General features: G+C 41.9%; 1 protein-coding gene across 1 annotated transcript; it reads left to right on the top strand.

The window, feature by feature from the left end:
• Positions 1–244: 244 nt before the first annotated feature.
• polr1c (RNA polymerase I and III subunit C) lies at positions 245–22984 on the top strand. Its single transcript, XM_084321554.1, has 9 exons — positions 245–329; positions 792–863; positions 950–1057; positions 4166–4298; positions 11724–11855; positions 14316–14468; positions 18180–18329; positions 19303–19419; positions 20640–22984. Exons 1-9 carry the CDS (start codon positions 258–260, stop codon positions 20756–20758), a joined length of 1056 nt encoding a protein of 351 aa, XP_084177680.1. The 5' UTR covers positions 245–257; the 3' UTR covers positions 20759–22984.
• Positions 22985–23350: the final 366 nt, after the last annotated feature.

Raw genomic sequence — 23350 nt, 5'->3', positions numbered from 1 at the left:
GGTCTGCATCCCCTTAACAATTGTATGTATTGAGCCGTACTGTATTGTACCCATTCTGCAATCTGTTAAATAAAGTTTTCATTCATTCATTCATTCATTCATTCACATGACCAGAAACGTCTGCCAGAAATGCGGCTAGGTTTGGTAATCACGCGGGGAGGGGGAGAACAGACCACGTGATAATGACCACATGGAACTGTATACAACAGTGACCCTGTTGAGGGCGGAGCTTTGCCTATGTCAATGAAACTGGCAAAATGGCAGCGACCATGAGCAACGTGGATGAAATCCGGACTCGAGTTATATTAGAAGAATTCGGTTTAAAGAATGTATGTTGTAACCGTCATGTTCTCATTAACATAACCATAATCTCTGCTTAACCTCGGCAAGGTTTCGCTATACCGTTAACGTCAACTGTTTCGCTAAACGATCGGACTGTTGTGTTATTGCACGCTAACAGTAGTTGACTGGCTTGGGAGCAAGCAGCTAACGCTCGGTAACAAGTCTGCTGCTAACGTTATCTTAGCTGCAACCACTTGTCTTTCTAACACTGCTGCTAAATTGAATCTTAAAAACTTAGTTTTTTGTATAGATGAAAGTTGTCAAATTAGAAATCTTAAAAATAATAGTAATCTTGTATCATGCGCACTGGTGGAATGACACCTATGCCAGTTCCTCCACCTTTTGTCTCGAATGGAGTTAGTGGTATTACAAGCTATTAAAGTTTCGATGTACTGGTATAAACGTTGTCGTGTATATATAGTAAAAGTACATATACCTTATTCTTTCAGACACATACAACAGATTTTCCAGGAAACTACCCAGGCTATGATGACACTTGGGATATGCAGAGGTTTCAAGAGGTAACCTCACATTTTTCATAATGACTGAATGTTTAGATCTACTGATTTTGTGCAGAACTTTGATTGTGATTTTACCCTCATTGCAGAATTTCAGAATTGACATTGTTAATATGGAGGAGAATTCCATGGAGTTTGACATGGTAGGGATAGACGCTTCCATCGCCAATGGCTTCAGGAGGATATTACTAGCTGAGGTAAGACTTTTCAGCCCGATCTCGCTTAAAATAATTTATGTTTAATAAAAATAAAAAAAGTACCAATTGACCACAGGATAATGGTACCCATGTACATGTCGAAATACTTCCCAAAGGTATGTTACCTTAAACTAACTATAATCTTTATAATAATAATAAGCTTTATAACTTATGGCTATAACATAACGTACATGTGCCTTTTTCCCTGTGGTCGATTAGTACTTTATTTGCGTTTCCTGATGAGTCTTGGACTTTTTGCGTTTCCTGATGAGTCTTGGACTTTATCTCCAGCCATGTATCTGTTCAGGTGATACACATGGGCTTTCAGCAAATATTATCTGTTCAGGTGATACACATGGTCATTCAGAAAACATTATCTGTTCAGGTGGCCTGAATACTTTCTACAACAAATGTTTGTTTCCGTGTCTCTGATTGGCCACGCGCGTTTCTGGTCATGTGACATGTGCGCCAATCGTGGGACCGCAAGTTTCTACACTGGTTAAGCTTAGGTGCTCGTTCGAAGTTGGTTAAGGTTAGAGTATGTCTTAGAGCATGGCGATAGAACGCCTGCCCTTCTTTCGACGGTTAAGCTTAGGCACTCTTTTGAAGTTGGTTAAGGTTAGAGTTTGTCTTAGAGCATGGCGATAGAACGCCAGGTATAGTTTGCAGGCTGTTAGACCCGGAAATAGGCGCAAAACTTGCTGTCCCACGATTGGCGCACATGTCACATGACCTGGCCAATCAGAGCGCAAAACTCGAACACGGAAACAAACATTTGTTGTCGAAAGTATTCACGCGTTCAGGTGTTACACATGGGCTTTCAGCAAACATGATCTGTTCAGGTGATACACTTTCAGCAAACATTGGAACTGGAAAAATTCACATTTACATACATGCACATTAATATTCCGGATACTAGCAAATAAACCTGTTAACACATTGGGTGCCACGCCCCTTCCGGGAAGTGCATCTGACCTTGCCGTCCATTAACCCCATGTAAACGCTCACCTTGTTTGTAGAGCTAAACCTATATTTTATATTATAGCTATGGATCTAATAACACCATCGATTGTCAGTGAGTTACTTCTGGTCAACGTGCAAAAAACTGAAAAAAATTTCATCCGTACATTTCCGTTTTGAATATGAATATAGTTTGGGTGCTTCTGAGTAATTCCAGGAAAAAGACACAAATTGCGTTTTAGTGGAATCCACTTATCGCGTTGTAATTTTTCGCCTAATTATCGAATCTCCCTGAAATCAACCCTAGATTATCATTATTATCATTAAAATATCAGATCAACGCAAGATTGGATATATAGAGTCCTTACCTGGTCTCTGATGTAATGCAAAAAAAATAATCCAATTATCTGATCGCCATTCCAGTTATACACAGCGATCCTGTCTCCGACGTTATTGGGCATTGCACATGAACGGGCGGGCGGGGTCAGTTGTCCAAGCCATCCCTACAAGCGTGTATTTTGCCGGAGTGTTTAGGACCCGCCCCCACGCCGCAGCTCGGTAGAGAAAAGAAACTACATTGTTTCTAATGGAGTGCAATAGCGGCCGAAGGCGTTAGAGGGCGGTATAAGACCGTCTGCCAGCTCAGACACATTCAGAACAGCATGCACAACACAAGGTGTCCCGCTGAATTATGAATGGCAATAGCGAATAAAAGAAATACTGTGAGAAAAACGTAGATCTACGTTTCCGGCACTCAACCGTCGGGCGACAGAAACGTAGTTCTATGTTAACGGCACCCAAATGGTTAAAGGGTTGAATAGTTTGGATTTCTAGACATTAAGTTGTATGAAATACTTGCCAGTAGTGTAGTTGATTTCAAATCTATTAGCTTACTTTTTTTTTGATCCACTTTTTCTCCCATTTTTCTATATTTTCTCCCATCCCAATTTCGTATCATCCAATTCAACCCTCCCCTGTCACGAACGCTGTTTCTTGCCTCCCACAAGCCGGCTGCAATGTGGACTAAGTCATACATAGCACAAGTCCCCTCCGGTACTTGAGGTAACAGCAGTCGCATCTTTTCACCTGCGCAGCTCGATCTCCGTGTCGAGGAGTAACGCGTGGGAGGCTCACGCTGCCCCCGACACTTCCTGATTCTACTGCGCAGGCGCACCAACCGACTTGTAGGAGTCGCTTGTTCACAACGTTCGATCCCCACCCTTCAGTTTTCCCTCCCCGTAATACGGCCAATGTGTATTACTGCGGACGACCAGCTAAACTGAAAACAATGTGGAGAGCTGGATTCGAACACGCGAATCCTAGCGTCTCCACACTGGTGGCGAGTGCCTTGCCCACTACACCACCTAGCCGCCCTATCTATTAGCTTACTTACCGAGTCCCGTGGTTGGGAGTTCTGGCTGGGGTCCACGCAAACCGGGAAGCTTTAGGCAGCAAGTGGCAGAAGCCGTGTTCGAGGTGCTGGAGGACCATGGTTTGTGTTGGAAATAGGTAACCCTTTTGCCTGCATGTTGTGGATTACAACCTTTTGGTTTCGAGACCCCATTTGCTTTCTGGTTCTCTCGGAACTCAGCCCAAATTCCCTCAGGGAATCACAGGGAATGTATTCCCAGTGTCAGAAATATTGTTTCTGGTACTGGGCTTGAGTAAATTGTAATGAACCAAAGGAGAATATACATTTTCTTTTTTTCTTTTTCATCTTTGACTGTGAATAACACCATGCTAATATTTACCAGACATTAATTGCCACTGAGCTCATTCAGCACCTTCTTGAGATCACGTGTACAAAGGATCTAAGCAAATGAATAAAGGGCAGATCTTTATTCTTTATCTTTATAGAGCAGTCCCCTCTAAATGAATTTTTATGTTTATTTAAGATCCCCATTAGTCGCTGCCGTAGAAACAAATATTCTTCCTGGTGTCCACACAAAAGACAAAATAATAAATAAATAGATAATAAATATAATCACATGATGTACATTCAGAGTTACAATTATCAATAAAAACTATTCAAATTAAATAACAAGGTTATTTGCCTTGTATTTGTTTGCACATACAAGTTGTGAGTTGGCCTTGTAAAGTCTATTTCTGGCACATAGGCCTACCAACTCTGTGTCCATCTCCTCCTAGGTTCCAACCATGGCTGTTGAAAAGGTGTTCGTCTACAACAACACATCCATCGTTCAGGATGAAATCCTCGCCCACAGACTGGGCCTCATCCCCATCAAAGCTGACCCTCGGCTGTTTGAGTATAGAAATACTGGTACATTTACATTACATTAAGGTCGCTTTCACATATAGTTTTGGTGGACTCGGTGCGGTTCTGGTGGTGAAGTTGCAACATTGTTGCATTCTTCATTTGGTTTGCCTGCGTTCACATAGCAATCTGTCAGGCGCACCAAACTATCTGAACAATGTCACGCGGTCGAAAAGGGTGCTCGTCTATTGGACAGTGGAAATGTGTGTGTGGCTGCGAGCCTGTGTGCGCGTGTGTGTGTCTGTGTGTGGACTGCGAGCTCTGTCTGACTCCAGATCAGCAGAGGCGAGTTGTTCTATTGAAGCCGATTACCACCATCCTCTCGCTAAACAACTTGTACACCACGTTGTTATATATATAATAATAACAATATAATAAGCCGCGTTTTTTCTTCCTTCTTCCCAAGATGCACAGTTAGTTATATAGATAGAGAGATAGATAGAGAGAGAGATAGATAGATGCAGTGTGCTTGTTTTGCATTGAATGCTGCAAGCAGTGGTAATAATAAGCACTTCCTAATATATTTGGTTCGTGTTTGGTCCGATGAAGCGAACCGAGACCTACATTTTCAGGCGGACCAGAGTTCGCCTGTTTGGTCCGGCGGACCGAGTTTGATGTGCATTCACACAAACCCGAAAAACCGGACTATCGAATTCTGGTCCGAAAGTCCGGACCAAACAGCCCCTGTGTGAAAGCGACCTTAGTCATTTAACTGACTCTTTTATCCAAAGCAACTTACAAATTGTGTACAACAAGACAGCAGGAGGGGTAAACCTCTGGCAGCTAAGGGTAAGTGGGATTGTTCGTCTAATGTTGAACTTGAGTGCTACACTTTGAGTGCAGTGGTAGTAGGATGGCTAAAGCATTACTTTTGAAATTCAGTAACGCCGTTACCTTTACTGAATGGTTCGTTACTGCGTTATTTTTATGTAGATTGTTAGCGAGCGTTGGCGATCCAGCGCAGTCCTCCTCTCCTGTCTGTGTCACTTCACCTGCGGCTGCGGGGACACGCTGTGCTGTGGGCGTGTTTTGTTTACTCTAGTCTTGACTGTCATGGCGGCGCCCACGGGCCACTACTCACATGGATATTCTCACTATTTCTCTTTTGTCGAGCACAAAGAAAAGAACGTTTTAGTTAAATGTAATTTGTGTTTTGGCTCAAAGATCATATCTACTGCCCATGCTTCAACGAAGCTAGTAGCGGAGTCTAACGTTAACGACCAGGACTCATCCGAAGCCACTCGCCACCCGCTTTCAGGGATCTACAGTAGTTAGCATGATACCAGGCGGCACAAATGGGACGGGACACTTTTTCCAACTACTTGGAGAGAGAATATATAAAATGGAAATGAGATAAAGAAAATGTTTGAGGGGCTGGACTAACGTTACATCTCGACCACCGCAGACTTTGGTGAGTGCAGTGATGTGAATGCAAATGAATCGAAACTCAAGTTGATCAACGGATTTTGACTGTACGAATCTGCCAGGGAATCTCATCAATACTAATCAAACAATATAAATATAGTCCTTTCATGCACAATTGATATCCTAACTATTCTAACGTTGCAATGCACGATTGATATCTTAAACAACGTTGCAAGACTGTTTTTTTTTTTAATCCACTTTTTCTCCCATTTTCTATATTTTCTCCCACCCCAATTTCGTATCATCCAATTCAACCCTCCCCTGTCACGAACGCTGTTTCTTGCCTCCCACAAGCCGGCTGCAATGTGGATTAAGGCATACATAGCACAAGTCCCCTCCGGTACTTGAGGTAACAGCAGTCGCATCTTTTCACCTGCGCAGCTCTATCTCTCAGTGGCGAGGAGTAACGCGTGGGAGGCTCACACTGCCCCCGACACTTCCTGATTCTACTGCGCAGGCCAGCGTTTACGTTAGCCGGTAATTACCGGTATTTGACCGGCAAAATCTGTTGAAGTCCGACATATTTAATCTCTCCGGTCATAGTGTCCGGTGAAAATAGTTCCCTCTGGGCACAGTTTGATTATTTGAATTGTATTTGGATGGGCTGGAGTTGGGTGGCCTATGCGATGAACGAAACAATCATTGCGTTTGTTGTCGTTGCTTCGCCAAGCAGCCGGTCTGGTAATGACGACGCTGTGTCAGCGAGAGCTTGCTGCTGGATTTGCGGAAGGCATGCAGCTGCAGACCCACAGAACCCACCAGCTTTGCTGGCACAGTGCGGTCCCCAGACCTGGAAAGCTGCTCTGCAGGTCTGCAGCTGGATGCTTCTTGCAAACTAACTGCGGCCGGCTCGCGCTGACAACAGCTTTCATTGTTGGACCGGCTGCTTGGTGGAGCAACGATGAAACGAATGTAATGAATCGTTCGTCGCATGGGCTATTTAATTTTGGCCTGTTTTGGTACGGTTCGGGTGGTCAAGTTGTGCTTGGAGGGAGTTGTTTTCACCGGACATTATGACCAGCACCAAGTCGTTGGGAGGTGGAGATATACATCACGCAAACCCACGATAATGTTGCCGTCTCTCTCTGCCAAATTTCTCAGTTCTTCGCTTGATATAATTAATACAAATGTCCAATATAACGGAATTCGTTAGCTCATAAAAATGTGATTATAACAGACTGCTGTTTAGTGTCGGACCGACTGCCCACATACGCAGTCTATTTTATTTCAAGTCAGCAGCAGCACGGAGTATCGAGGGACTTATTTTATTTGGAATATATTAATGACTGTATACGCAAAAGTAGCCTAGTTTTAAGTAATAATATTATAAATCTACATGCCTTGAGGATGACATTCTTTATATAGCCTGCCTATCAATTGTTTTAAAGCTCAATAAACTATGACCGGAATTAATCTCATTTGTCCGGTAGATTGAAATCTTGCAGGTCACGGAGACCGGCAACAATTTTTTCTAACGGAAACCCTGGCGCAGGCGCACCAACCGACCTGTAGGAGTCGCTGTCCACAACGCCCGATCCCCACCCATCAGTTTCCCACCCCCTAATACGGCCAATGTGTATTAGTATGAACGACCAGCTAAACTGAAAGCAATGTGGAGCGCTGGGCTCGAACAGGCAAGCCCAGCGTCTCCTTCATTCGTGGCGAGCGCCTTGCCCACTACGCCACGTAGCCGCCCTCACGTTGCAAGACTGTTATAATGAAACGCTCCGGCTACATCAAGGCTGTTCCTTCAACCTAAGCGGCGATACAATTAGGCACAGCGCATTTCTTATTACGTCGGGAGGACTCTGGACAACATTTGTGTTTGTGTGAGATTTGTGTTTGTATAGACCACATTGCTTAGCAGAGTTCAGTGATGTGAATGGAAACTGTCAAATTGATCAACAGATTTTGAGTATCTGTAAGGGCATGGGAGCAATCTTTTTTTTTTTTTTTTTGTAACTAAATAGTTACTTTTCACAGTAACACATTACTTTTGGGTGTAAGTAACTAGTAAAGTAACTGAGTTACATAGTAGCTAGTTAGTGTTAGTAAGGTTAGTGTTTTTCAGTAGTTGGATAACAAAGATGCACATTAGATATAATATTATAGATTTTTATTTGGTAAATTGCTGCCCCTTCATATTCTGAGCACTGAAGCCCAAGTAGCACTTTATCAATATTGATCTTTCCGGGGTTCCGGGTCGAGGATGGAGTAGACGTCACTGTGCCACGATGTGACTCCCGAACTTTAATTAATTTTTTATTTTTTTTTTAGCGTTTATAGCTTTTTACTACTGGGAAGTCCAGCAGAGAGAGAGAGGAGGAACGGGAGACAGAGCGCGGGGAACACACCCGGCAAACAACGACGGGTCCGGGAATCGAACCCGGGTCGGCCGTGCATTTTTACGCTAAAAAAATGTTTACGCTAAAAAGCCTATTTTTATAATTTCAAGTTAATTAAACCAAATCCGAAGCAATGCCACTTGGGACGCTGAAATCCATTCCGATCCTGCCCGAGCCCTTCCCATTTCGCTGGTCACCCTCCGGTTTTGTATACCTAGGAGTGTTTATAACACCCACTTTTGATAAACTATTCAAGGCCAACTTCCCCCTCTCTTAGACACTATAAGGGCAGACTTAATTAGATGGGCCCCCCTTACCAATCTCCTGGCTGGGTAGGATAGCTCTAGTTAAGATGAATGTACTCCCTACTCCCTAGACTGTTATATTCTCTTCAAATGATTCCGGTGCTGTTAACAAATAAGGTTATCAAGGTCCTAGAAGGCTGGCTAAGCTCGTTCATCTGGAATGGGATGAAACCCCATCTGAAAATGGCTAAATTACAGATGGATAGCGTTGATGGGGGTCTGGACCTGCCTAATATAAGACATTACCAACTAGCAGCGCTATTACGTTACCATTGACTGAAGGAGTGCTCGTTGTCTTTGTCAATGTAACATAATGAGGAGACAGTAGCCAAAGTAACCAACAAAAGATATTTAATTTATATTTATCATGGTTTTGTAACGAAAAGGTAACTAATAGCTCCACCTCGCAGGTAGAGAAAGCCCTCTCCTTACAGCTCTCCAAAAGACAAATCTCTATTTTCTATAGTACGCTAAATCTCAATTCATCCTTATCCTCCCTTGTCACCAAACAATCTTGGGAGAAAGATTTAGACACAGATCACGGACGAGGACTGGCAGGAAACGTGGACCTATGCAAAACAAATCTCGGTTTGCAACCACACTAAATCTATTCAATTCAGAATATTACCCCGCATACATATAACCCCTGCCCTCAAAAGTCAAATGGATCCCAATGCATCCCCACATTAAATGCAAGATAGAGATTGGAAACCACGTCCACACGGCATACACACACATAAGACACACGTACACACGTACACACACACACACACACACACACACACACACACACACACACACGCTCACATATAAAACATATACACATAAAACACACATATATATTAAATACACACAAAACACACACAAGACATACACACATGCATATATAGAACGCACACATACACACACACATGACACACACACAGCTTATTTTGGTCCAATTGGTGCTATCGCTGTCCAGGAGCCGACCTGGTGGCCTATTCTTTAATCCCAGCCGAAGAGTGCTGCCGAGTGCTTCCGCGTTTTCCCTGATTGGCCGCGACACGCCCCGCGGCAGAGCGGCAGCGGCGGAGCGGAGCGGCAGAGCTTGCGGCATTATGTAGCCGTAATCCCCGCTGTTTTTCCATCTACGCTTAGCTCAACTGGTACGCCGCCGTGCTGTGGAGCCTGCGGTGCGGTTGGTCACAAGTTCGAATCACTTCAATTTCTTTTTTTTCTTTCTTTTTTACGTTTATCATCTCTTGCTATAAACGTGCATTCTTTCGCTGGTTAAGTTTAGGCATTCTTTCGGAGTTGGTTAAGGTTAGGGTTAAGGTTAGGCATTATTTCGGAGTTGGTTAAGGTTAGGGTTAAGTTAAGGTTAGGGTTAAGGTTAGGCATTATTTCGGAGTTGGTTAAGGTTAGGGTTAAGTTAAGGTTAGGGTTAAGGTTAGGCATTCTTTCGGAGTTGGTTAAGGTTAGGGTTAAGGTTAGGCATTATTTCGGAGTTGGTTAAGGTTAGAGAATGTCGCAGAGAATGCCTGTCTGTCTTTCTTGACGTGGAGGATGCAGCCTATTTCCGCACTGCCGCTCTCTCGCGCTGCCGCGGTCACATAGGCATCATGGCCAATCAGAGAAACGCGACGCACTCTTCGGCTGGGATTAATATAGACGCGACCTGGTGTTGGGGTCCGAACGGACCCGTTTCAAGAATGTAAAATGCAATAATTGCCATCTAGTTTTTTTATCGAAAAAAGGCTTAGAGTATGTGCTCATGGCGGCTATTTAAACACAAAAACACTAATGTTTACCATTTTAGCCAATTCTGAATTTCTCCTAGAAAAGAAGTTACATCGGTGGTGTTAGGGTCCAAATGGTTTTAGTCATAGAAATGCTATGGCTAGCTCTGGATCACATGTGGCTCAATCAAGGTTCATATTTGACTAGACACTAGGAGAGGGAGAGGAGGAAGAGAGCGAGAGGAGGAACAGAGCAATAGGGAGGTGGAGAGGGAGATGAGGAAGAAAGCGATAGGGAGGTGGAGAGGGATAGGAGGAAGAGAGTGATAGGGAGGTGGAGAGGGAGAGGAGGAACAGAGTGAATGGGCCGTTGGAGAGGGAGATGAGGAAGAGAGGGAGAGGAGGAACAGAGCGATAGGGAGGTGGAGAGGAGGAAGAGAGCGATAGGGAGAGGAGGAAGAGAGCGATAGGGAGGTGGAGAGGGAGAGGAGGAACAGCAATAGGGAGGTGGAGAGGAGGAACAGCGATAGGGAGGTGGAGAGGGAGAGGAGAAACAGAGTGATAGGGAGGTGGAGATGGAGGAGGAACAGAGCGATAGGGAGGTGGAGAGGAGAAAGAGAGCGATATGGAGGTGGAGAGGGAGAGCAGGAAGAGAGCGATAGGGAGGTGGAGAGGAGGAAGAGAGCGATAGGGAGGTGGAGAGGAGGAAGAGAGTGATAGGGAGGTGGAGAGGGAGAGGAGGAACAGAGCGATAGGGAGGTGGAGATGGAGGAGGAACAGAGCGATAGGGAGGTGGAGAGGAGAGAGCGATATGGAGGTGGAGAGGGAGAGCAGGAAGAGAGCGATAGGGAGGTGGAGAGGAGGAAGAGAGTGATAGGGAGGAGGAAGAGAGTGATAGGGAGGTGGAGAGGGAGAGGATGAACAGAGTGATAGGGAGGTGGAGTTGTTTTGTTCCTTGATTTATTTCTATAATACAAAGTAGTTTACTCAATAAAGTATATAATATATAATAGCCTGTTATAGTCAGATTGCATAAATATTTACCCATTTTCTTCAATATGGGGAACAGCATAAGTGAATATAATCCTATTTTCGAGTGAAAAAATAGGTATATTGTGTCTTGGGGCCATATAAAATAATGTTTGATATGGGGACTCGATGAGCTAATAAGTTAGTAATGAAGTACAAAACAAAACTGGATAATCCTTATTTTTTGGGGTGATTGGTACTGAGTTACACACCAGGTCCATTCGGACCCAGAGTTTTTGTTAACACCAAAATAAGATAAATAAATAAGCAGCGCACAAGGGTTAAACTCCACTCTTGCTTTGTATATATTGTGTAACTTAGGAAATGTATCTGAGCCATGTTCCTGTTTGTATGTTTGTTTGTCTTCTGTCTCATCTGCGGTAATGCACCTTTATAGTCTGTCTTGTTTTTATTATTTCCACTGTCATTATTGTTGTTGTTATTATTGATATTTCCGTATTGTGCTGTCTTGTTTTATGTATGTGAGATTTTTTTTTAAACATTTATAAAAAATTAATATATATATTGATCTTTCCTAGTTTTAGCATGGAAAACTTTAGGAGGTTGTTGGTGTTCTTTCCTCAAGTGTTGGACTTTTCTGTTCTCCAGGCGAAGAGTCTGCAGAAGAGGAGGGTTCAGAAATAGACACTATTCAGCTGCAACTGAAGATAAAATGCACCAGAAACCCCAGAGCCAGCAAAGACTCTGCAGACCCTCGGGAACTATACCTAAACCACATGGGTAGGTAGTAGGTCAACACTCCTCACAAACGATACCTAAACCACATGGGTAGGTAGTAGGTCAACACTCCTCACAAACGATACCTAAACCACATGGGTAGGTAGTAGGTCAACACTCCTCACAAACGATACCTAAACCACATGGGTAGGTAGTAGGTCAACACTCCTCAGGAATTATACCTAAACCACATGGGTAGGTAGTAGGTCAAGACTCCTCAGGAATTATACCTAAATCACATGGGTAGGTAGTAGGTCAAGACTCCTCAGGAACTATACCTAAACCACATGGGTAGGTAGTAGGTCAAGACTCCTCAGGAATTATACCTAAACCACATGGGTAGGTAGTAGTTAAAGACTCCTCAGGAATTATACCTAAACCACATGGGTAGGTAGTAGTTAAAGACGCCTCAGGAATTATACCTAAACCACATGGGTAGTTAGTAGGTCAACACTCCTCACAAACGATACCTAAACCACATGGGTAGGTAGTAGGTCAAGACTCCTCAGGAATTATACCTAAACCACATGGGTAGGTAGTAGGTCAACACTCCTCAGGAATTATACCTAAACCACATGGGTAGGTAGTAGTTAAAGACTCCTCAGGAATTATACCTAAACCACATGGGTAGGTAGTAGGTCAACACTCCTCACAAACGATACCTAAACCACATGGGTAGGTAGTAGGTCAAGACTCCTCAGGAATTATACCTAAATCACATGGGTAGGTAGTAGGTCAAGACTCCTCAGGAACTATACCTAAACCACATGGGTAGGTAGTAGGTCAACACTCCTCACAAACGATACCTAAACCACATGGGTAGGTAGTAGGTCAACACTCCTCACAAACGATACCTAAACCACATGGGTAGGTAGTAGGTCAACACTCCTCACAAACGATACCTAAACCACATGGGTAGGTAGTAGGTCAAGACTCCTCAGGAATTATACCTAAACCACATGGGTAGGTAGTAGGTCAAGACTCCTCAGGAATTATACCTAAACCACATGGGTAGGTAGTAGTTAAAGACTCCTCAGGAATTATACCTAAACCACATGGGTAGGTAGTAGTTAAAGACTCCTCAGGAATTATACCTAAACCACATGGGTAGGTAGTAGGTCAACACTCCTCACAAACGATACCTAAACCACATGGGTAGGTAGTAGGTCAAGACTCCTCAGGAATTATACCTAAACCACATGGGTAGGTAGTAGTTAAAGACTCCTCAGCAATTATACCTAAACCACATGGGTAGGTAGTAGTTAAAGACTCCTCAGGAATTATACCTAAACCACATGGGTAGGTAGTAGGTCAAGACTCCTCAGGAATTATACCTAAACCACATGGGTAGGTAGTAGTTAAAGACTCCTCAGGAATTATACCTAAACCACATGGGTAGGTAGTAGTTAAAGACTCCTCAGGAATTATACCTAAACCACATGGGTAGGTAGTAGGTCAACACTCCTCACAAACGATACCTAAACCACATGGGTAGGTAGTAGGTCAAGACTCCTCAGGAACTATACCTAAACCACATGGGTAGGTAGTAGGTCAAGACTCCTCAGGAACTATACCTAAACCACATGGGTAGGTAGTAGGTCAACACTCCTCACAAACGATACCTAAACCACATGGGTAGGTAGTAGGTCAAGACTCCTCAGGAACTATACCTAAACCACATGGGTAGGTAGTAGGTCAAGACTCCTCAGGAACTATACCTAAACCACATGGGTAGGTAGTAGGTCAACACTCCTCAGGAATTATACCTAAATCACATGGGTAGGTAGTAGGGCTGCACGATTAATCTGAAAAGAAATCGTGATCTCAATTCATAGACCTATGCAATCTAATTTCTAAAATATGACGATTTTTTTTTATAAAAATTATTATTTTATTTTTACTTTTTACTTAACTTTTTTAAATGATGACTATTCTGACTTGAGTTATTTTGTATGTTACAATATACTTTTAAGATTAAGTCAAGCACTTTGATATGTTATGTTGTCTATTTAAGAAAGAGTGCAATAAATGATTTTATTGAAAATTGAATCGTGCAGCCCTAGTAGGTAAAGACTCCTCAGGAACTATCCTGAGGTGCTATACGTGGCAAATCGTCGTCACTCACTAAATCACTCACTCAATCGGGACGCTCACAATGGATGTTTTGTAGGACACATACAAGTCAGTGCTTCTAGTGACGCCTTTCTCTGCTTCTAATCTCCTTGAACGCCATTATCATTATCCCACTTTCACTTTCAAAATATTGACAACACAAAAGCCACCCCCAGCTGCGAAAAATGTATCCGCTATTTAAGATTTAGATTTACAAGCCACAGCTTTATGGAACACTTTAGCTAACCTAGCCGCACCACGTCAGACCCATGCCCTTAATTCCAAGTCAAAAGTCAGGCCCAATCTTATGTAATCCGCCCTGACCCATGCTGTTATCTCTCCTCCCCTCAGTTTACTCCAAAGACATGAAGTGGGTTCCTATTGGGAACCAGGCAGATGTGTTTGCAGACGCCAACATCGGTCCCGTGCACGGGGACATCCTGCTGGCGCAGCTGCGGCCTGGACAGGAACTGGACATCATTATGCACTGTATAAAGGGCCTCGGTGAGTGGACTCCAGTGTCTGGTTACGTCTCTAATGTAGTTGTGTCTGTTCACAGCTGGCTGGTATCTTATCAGGGGCATCGTAGTGGCTCAGTGGGCTAAGCTACATATTGTGTTCTTGTAATGCCACAGGTTTGAATTCGGACTCGCAACATTTTGTGGCGTGTCCAATCCGATCTCTTTTCCTGCTAGGCTTGCCACGATAACACATTTTGCTGGGCGATTAATTGCCCCCGAAAATATCGCGATAAGCGATATTATTGCGACCGGTTAGAGAATTTTTTTTTGAGAAATTTATTTCCCAAAACCTTTATTTTGAAGCCTACCCCTCCGTCTTTTCCGGTGTTTTAGACTTTTATTTTGAAGCCCACCGACCGGACCGGAAGTATTGTTGTGATTATCCTAGCAGAACCTATGAGCCGACAACTTGTCTCGTCCGGTTCTGTGTTTTTGAGCTAATGATAAAACAAATATTGAGATTGTTGGTGAACAACTAACTTTAGGTTAGTTTTAACGTTAGCTACTAACGTTAGATGCAGCTACTACAGGCAATCAACGATGAGGAGGAAGCGTCAAAGCAGTATATAATAGAATAGCTGTGGTGCGTAGACACTGCAGCACGACTCGAAACTACCTACTACGTTATAATAAATGAATTCATGTTTAACTTGTCCCCGTGTCCAGTCCTTTGACTAGCCCCACCCGTTCATTGTAAACAATGATGCATGTAATTGTATTAACGTTATTCTGTGTTGTAGCTATGCTATACGTTGTATTTCGTTTGTTAGCTATTTAGCTAATGTTGTTAGCATTGAATGAGAATCGACACTCGATCTTTCATCTTTATTTAGCAGTCCAGTTTCTCCGGGCAGTAGCGAGTAACTACTTGGGTCTAAAAATAGCTAACGTTACACTATAAATAACGCTACTTGGTTAAAAGGAGCAACACTATTGAGAAATGTAGTTAAGCTATGTGGCGTTGCCCCACGGAGCTCCTGTGCTGTGCTCTGTAGTAAAGCCAGCGGCCCGCCTCCCAACACGGACAGTGACTGACAAGGGGCACTGGTTCCGCCTCATTAAAACAAACGCGCAAATAGCAATTAATCGCGCCCGTCAAAATCATTGCATTAATTTTAATTATCGCGGCAATTAATCGATTTATTGCTTATCGCGGCAGGCCTATTTCCTGCTATTGTGTTCTTTACTATCTTAGAAAGAGGAAATGATGGGGGATAGTAGAAAGAAATTCTTGGTCGACTAATAGTCAGAGTTTGACGACTAATCGAAGAGTTGTTAATCGACACATCTGTAAAATTGTATGTCCTGCATGCAATCATGCAGAAAGACCTCTTTAAATCCCATGCTTACCAGGGATTCTCTTACAATCTTTTCAGAAAATATCTCTTCACCAAGGAAAAAAGCATAAAAATCAACTAACTAACAAAGTCTTAGTCAACTGACTAAAACCAAAAGACCAAACTCACAGATTTTGCCGATTAACACATTGGGTGCCACGCCTCTTTGCCCAGATAACCCCTTCCGTGCCAGCGCTTTAGTCAATGGGAGGTCAGGGATATTTGCGAACGCTTAAACTATATCTTAAATTATGGCTATGGGTTAAAACACCCCTCGCTTATCAATGACTTGCTTGCAGTCAACATGTACGAAATGGATAGTTTTTTCATTGGTGCATTTCCGTTTTATACCGTTTTGAATACGAGTATAGTTTCGGAGAGTTCTAGTAATTTCAGAGAAATTCCGCGATAATAGCCCTTTAGTGGAATACACAAAACACGTTGTCATTTTTCGGCTGATTTATGAATAGTTTTCAATAGGGCTGTCAGTTTATCGCGTTAATTAGATTAATTAATTACACAGCAAATAATCGCGTTATGAAAATTAACTCAAAATTAATTACAAAAAAGTTTTTTTTTTTTTTTTTTAATAATAATATTTTTTTTGTATCTCATTCATTCCATAAGCATGTAGAATACACATTTACAGTTTTTTTTTTAATATGGTCCATTTGCATGTTCTTGGTATCTGATTCTAGGGACATCTATGAATCTCAGGGAATGTATTCCCAGTGTCAGAAATACTGTGGGCTAGATCCACAAAGAATGGATTGTACGGTGCAAGTTGCACCCTTACTTACAATTCATTATGAATTGAAAATGGGGGACCCTGATGTAAACAAGACGAAAGTCTTTCTCTGGTCTGCATTCCCTTAACAATTGTGTGTATTGAGCCGTACTGTATTGTACCCATTCTGCAATCTGTTAATAACATTTTCATTCAATCAATCAATCTGCGCTGTGATTGATTGAATGAACATTTTATTTTGAGTAAATTGTAATGAACCAAATGAGAATATCAATAAATCTTTTTTTTTTATCTTTGACTGTGAATAACACCATGCTCAAATTGACCAGACCTGAAAAATCTAAGCAAATTAATAGATGGAAGATGATTAAACAGAAGGTTTTGTAGATACAGTACTGAATTCTGCCATCCGGTCACATGCAATTTGAAATATGATTATAGAATATAGAATATGAGGCATAAAATGGTAATGCGATTAAAATGCGATTAATTAGATTAATTAATTACAAATCCTGTAATTAATTAGATAAATTTTTTTAATCGCCTGACAGCACTAGTTTTCAAATAAACACTAGATTATCGATAGTATATGTGTACTTATGCACGCTAGAGAAGCGGGCTGAAAAATCTATTATCCATGACCTGGTCAGCACTAACGTCATACACGCACGCGCACACAGACACATTGTCATCGCTATGAAAAAAACATCTGATTAACCCAATACTGGTAAAATAGAGTCCTTACCTCACATCAGATGTTCTGCAAAAAGATTAATCCAATTCCTGATCGCCATTCCAAATATTGATCGTGTTTATTGATCCAACGTTAGAGTCCAAAACACATAATCGACGCTGCTCTGAGGGTCCTCAGTCAATCTGGTAACATGATACTGCATGCCAGAGATGGGAAAACCCTGGACCGGAAATTTTTTTCTGATGCACATGGCCACCCAATCCAATCCAATGATGTGCATTACCATCCGGGAGACGATAGGCAGCGGTATTTGCCCTTTTTGAGCTCCGACCCATTCACAATGATAACGTCAGGCTGGACGGATGAAATATGAATGGATATCGCTAATAAAAGAAATAACGATTAAATAACGAGAAAATTCGTCATTGGCACTCAACGCATGGCGAGTTAGGACGACTAATCTCGTCGTTGGCACTCAAAGTGTTAAGGGCAGCCTTAATGGATATGAAATCAAAATGTAACTGTCAGTGAAGTCATGCCTTTTTATTTTAAGACTGTATTGCATTTTGGGAGTAAAGTATAAATCCACTTCCTGAAAGTAACCATGCTAAGTATACTCAACAAAACCCTGAGGAAAGTAGAGTATCTGACCCTTTTAAAGGTACTGAAGGGTCTACCCAAAAATGCTTACTGAACCATCATAAAGTTAAGACTACTGAACCTCCATACTGAAAAGACTTACCTAGTTTTTTCTTCTCAGAAATGGCAAATGTCTTCTTTTGTTTTCTCTCATGTTTAAAAGTGCTGTTACCTCTTACTGTCATACAATAGTTCACCTTTTAAGCACATATGCACCAAATTCCTCTGAACCACTTTGATGTGGCAAAGTATTGAAACCTGAGGTGCTCTGTTCAGGTAAGGACCATGCCAAGTTCTCACCAGTAGCCACGGCAAGTTACAGGCTACTTCCCGAGATCTCCCTGCTGGAGTACGTGGACGGGGAGAAGGCAGAGAGACTAAGACGCTGCTTCTCACGAGGCGTCATTGAACTGGAGGATCTCGATGGTAAAAACTAAACCAAAAAACTGTTGTACCCGTTTCATCAGTCCTTGATCTTCTGAAAAATTCTGATAGTGTTTCATATTCCTAAATTGTGTCTTAAAGGGGACATGCATTGCTATTCCTTGCACTATTTGGGCAACTTTACACAATTCCTGAGAGTCTATGGAACACATCTGTAAGTTTTTTTTTCAAAAAAATTAATTGTTTTATATTTGTACTCAAAAGCATAATTTTTCAGCCTCAGGATTTCAGGCTATTTTTCGATAAGCTCCGCCCATACGCGCTTTGGGTGACAGTCACCCACAGTCTGCGACTGGCAGACAGAGAGAGAGCTAGAGAGAGAGAGGGAGGGACACGGAGCATAAAGTAATCTCTCTACTGCTTCCCCCGCGCGGTCCAGGTTGTGTGTGTGTGTAAATGCGTGTGTGCCACTGCTTCCCCGCGCGGTCCAGGTTGTGTGTAAATACGTGTGCCACTGCTTCACCGTGCGGTCCAGGTTGTGTGTAAATGCATGTGTGCCACTGCTTCCCTGCGCGGTCCAGGTTGTGTGTGTAAATGCGTGTGTGCCACTGCTTTCCTGTGCGGTCCAGGTTGTGTAAATGCGTGTGTGCCACTGCTTCCCCGCGCGCGGTTTGTTTACCCGACAGAACCTCCTGTCTCTCACTCTCTCGCTCGTTCTCGCTCTGTTTGAGGAAGTGAAGATATTTCCACTCGCTCTGCTGTCGCTGTCAACCATAGAGGGGCCGTTAGTTATGCAAATCAGTACCTTATTCACGTCAGCAATACGTCAAATCAGAACAGCTTAGTTGAGTGAGGGAAGATCTCGTGAACTCGAGACTAGACTGATGAGTCAATATGATAATTAACGACACAGACCACATTGATATAATCCCCAATTGCTAGGATACAATGCTAAACGCTGGAAAAGGCCATTTATAATGCATGTCCCCTTTAAATGTTTTGTGTTCTGTTCCAGGTAAAAGGGTTGCCAAGGTTGTGAACAGTCGCTTGGATACCTGCAGTAGAGAGGTCCTCCGACATGATGACCTGAAGAATCTTGTGAAGCTTGCAAGAGTGCGAGACCATTTTATTTGTAGGTTTTACATTGAATATTAAATATATTTATAAATTGTTATTAATAATATTATTGTACTTATTATAAATACATCAATACAGTTTAGGGCTGCCCCCTCAGTCGATTAATTGGTCGGTTTAGTCTAACAAAATTAGATTTAAAAAAATCTTTTGTATCTTTTTTTTAATTAATTAACTGAGAATTTAATTAGTTGAGGACAGTATCTGCTTCTGGACCAGTAATGTGTTCGGTTAATGTTTCAGTGCCTTTGTAGGGCAGTATTATACTATATCAGTCATACACTCGTACAGTCGTACATTAACAGTTTGAGTGCCAGCCATTTAACATTGGAAACCCTGTTGAATGCCAGCACCCACTTCAATGATAGCGTTGTGAACGCATAATCTCTCTCCTAAATTATGGCTATGTGTCTAATCTGCCTGTCGTTTATCAATGACTTGTTTGCAGTCAACATTGTCGAAACGGATTGTTTTTTTATCGGTTAATTTTCGTTTTATAGCATTTTGAAAAGCCCTCGTTTTCAAGGAAAATATATAGATTCCGTGATAAGCGGCATTTACTGGAATATTCTAGCATACACAAAAACATTGTCGTTTTTCTGGGGTGCAGTTACACAGGGAGAGACGATAGGGTGCGGTATTTTCCCAATTGAGCTCAGAGAGACTCTGCAGCACTAACCCAAGGCTTGATTGATGAAATATGAATTCAAATCGCCAATTAAAAAAAAACGGCAAACAGACGCTATATAGCGTCAGGGGCACTCAAAGGTCGGCATGAACTAACGACAAAAAGCGTCCGTGGCATCCAATGTGTTAATAGTGCACATCACGTAATGCTAGTGTAACCGGTCTTATTTGACATGCCCTGAGTGGGAGTTTAACCCTGGTCTCCTGCGCCATGGGCGGCATCACAGACCACTATACCAAGAGGTGAATTCACTTCTTGGCAATGGGTCTGGATGCCTCTGGGGAGTGAGTTCACTTGCAGTACCGCTTAACGTCCACAGCCACTTCACTACACTGTCCATCGTGACTGTGGATAGACACGCGGTACCTCCGTTACACTAGTCAACTTGTAGATCTGCAATACATTTTGTTTAGTTTTACATGTAGTATGTTATGACCCAAAGGAAGTCTGTAATGAGCCAATTTGTTCAAGCAGTTTGTTTTTTATTGTACTGCAGTTAAACATGTTTTCATGTCTCCTATCTTCTACAGTTACGGTTGAATCTACTGGCATCCTGTCCCCAGATGTCTTGGTCACAGAGGCCATCAAAGTCCTCATGGCCAAGTGTCGGTTATTCCTGAATGAGCTTGACTCCACTGATATAGAATGAAGTTGGACCAAAAACATACTCTTATGCACCACATGGGAGTTGGTATTGAATTTAAGCCACAATGTGTGTTCTTAGCAGGTGTTGGACTTTTAACACTTTGCATGCCAGCGACGAGATTTATCGTTAGTTCATGCCAACCGTTGAGTGCCAGCGACGATAAATCTCGCTTTTTTTTAATTAACGATTTGAATTCATATTTCATCAATCTAGTCTCACGTTAGTGCTGCAAACTCTCTCTGAGCTCCATTGGAAAATACCGCCCCCTATCGTCTCTCCCTGTTGTACTGCACCCCATTGGATTGCCAAGGCACCCCTGTGTCCAAAAAAATATTCCAGGGCACCCCTACATACGATAAAGACTTTTGCGGTCCTGTCTTTTTTGCTACAATGATGACAAAAGTGCTTGCTTTCAAAATAACGTTTATTTAACCCATTGAAACCGGGAAACAAACAGAAAATCATGTATTTTATTTTTAAATACAGAAAAATATCAAAGTGCTCTGTTGCAGCTGCACTGTTTTCCATAAAAATAACATAGTGTGACCATTTATCAAACAGAAAATCATGTATTTATTTTTTTAAATACAGAAAAATATCAATAAAGTGCTATCTGTTGCAGCTGCACTGTTTTCCATAAAAATAACATAGTGTGACCATTTATCAAACAGAAAATCATGTATTTATTTTTTTAAATACAGAAAAATATCAATAAAGTGCTATCTGTTGCAGCTGCACTGTTTTCCATAAAAATAACATAGTGTGACCATTTATCAAACAGAAAATCGTGTATTTTTTTTTTAAATACAGAAAAATATCAAAGTGCTATCTGTTGCAGCTGCACTGTTTTCAAAAAAAAAAAAAAAACTAGTGTGACCATTTCTCAAAACAGAAAATCATGTATTTATTTTTTTAAATACAGAAAAATATCAATAAAGTGCTATATGTTGCAGCTGCACTGTTTTCTATAAAAATAACATAGTGTGACCATTTGGAAATATTATTCTAGTGAGGTGACGCTTGTTTATGACATCACATCCTGCCATTCTTTGTTGACGGTCAGGGACACAATGTTGACGTATAAAACAGCTATATATAAATGTAATCTGCAGAGTGCCTTTTACTGTTTATCTGTTAAATACAGTTTTCATTCATTCATTCACATTTTGTATCATAATAATAACAGCAGCGGATACACTCACTTTGTCTGCACTTGGCGAGTAGCCCATCACCGTAGCCCAAGCGTGTAATTAGCACGCTTGTGATCCGGTCTTGAACTTTCCATAACGTGTCTCGATAAATCCATTTGATTAGATCCAGCACTGAATGCATTTAGTAATTATTATCACGACAGCCGCCCGCTTTGCAATTCATTGATAACGGATCAGAGCCGGCTCTGTAACGGAGATAGGACCCGCGATGTGACGTCACACGAATGCGCTTCTCTGGAAATGCGTTGGAAAATCTGTTGGTAAAAACAATGACGCCTGACGCGGACGTTAAGTTGTTTCTATAATAACTTTACGAAACGTGTGAAGACATTTTGATCGATTTCTTTTTTAGTTCATGTTATTAGATTAGGCAATTATTGTATACACATGAAGCACTAGATAGACTATTTGTTTAGTTAATAGTTGTCATTCTATATTCTTAAAGAAACATTCCCATCAGGCATCTCGCGGAACCCCTGACAGCTCTCCGCGGAACCCCTGTTGAGAACCGCTGGATTAGACTGAATGAAACCCATGGGGGGGGGAATCCAGCTTCCTCATTTTACTTCTCCGGCAAGCCACCCGAGGGGATCCAAGTCATTGCCGAGCTGCAAAACAGCGTGGAATACATATTTCCAGTACCCAGCGCTGGATCAATAAACGCGATCGATATTTGGAATGGCGATCAGGAATTGGAATGATCTTTTTGGAGAACATCTGATCTGGGGTAAGGAATCTATTTTACCAGTCTTGGGATAATCAGAGCTATTTCCACAGATATCAGCGTGTGCCATATGTGTGTGTGCAATCAGGAAATAGGAGATTCGATTTTTCGGCCCGCTTATATAGCGTGCATAAGTACACATATACTATCGATAATCGAGCGTTTATTTGAAAACTATTCATAAATAGGCTGAAAAATTACTAAAGGGCGTTTATCACAGAATCTTTATATTTTCCTGAAACTTTCCAAAGAACGAGAGTTTTTCAAAATGGTATAAAACGGAAATGAACCGATTATATTAAAAAAAATATCCGTTTCGACAATGTTGACTGCAAACAAGTCATTGATAAGCGACGGCCAGATTAGAGACACAGCCATAATTTAAGACATAGTTTATGCGTTTGCAAATATGAGAGCTCTATCATTGAATCATCTACCATGTTTTGAGACGGGGAGGCGTGGCATCCAAAGTGTTAAGACTGCTGACTTAATTAAAGGGATAGTTCAGATATGTTTTGCTCTATTTTGTATTGTTTACTAGTTGTGCCACTTCCACAAATTCTCTGTAATGTTTATTGATTAACTCTTTTTCTCTGTATGAAAATAAGTACAATGGCTGGCATTTAATACAAATTATTTCACTGGCAATGTTTGTGCATT

The sequence above is a fragment of the Notolepis coatsorum genome (assembly GCF_963971535.1).
Source record: "Notolepis coatsorum genome assembly, chromosome: 9".
NCBI classification, from domain to species: Eukaryota; Metazoa; Chordata; class Actinopteri; order Aulopiformes; family Paralepididae; genus Notolepis; species Notolepis coatsorum.
The sequence above is the reverse complement of the archived record's forward strand: the minus strand, read 5'-3'. Positions and strand labels throughout refer to the sequence as shown.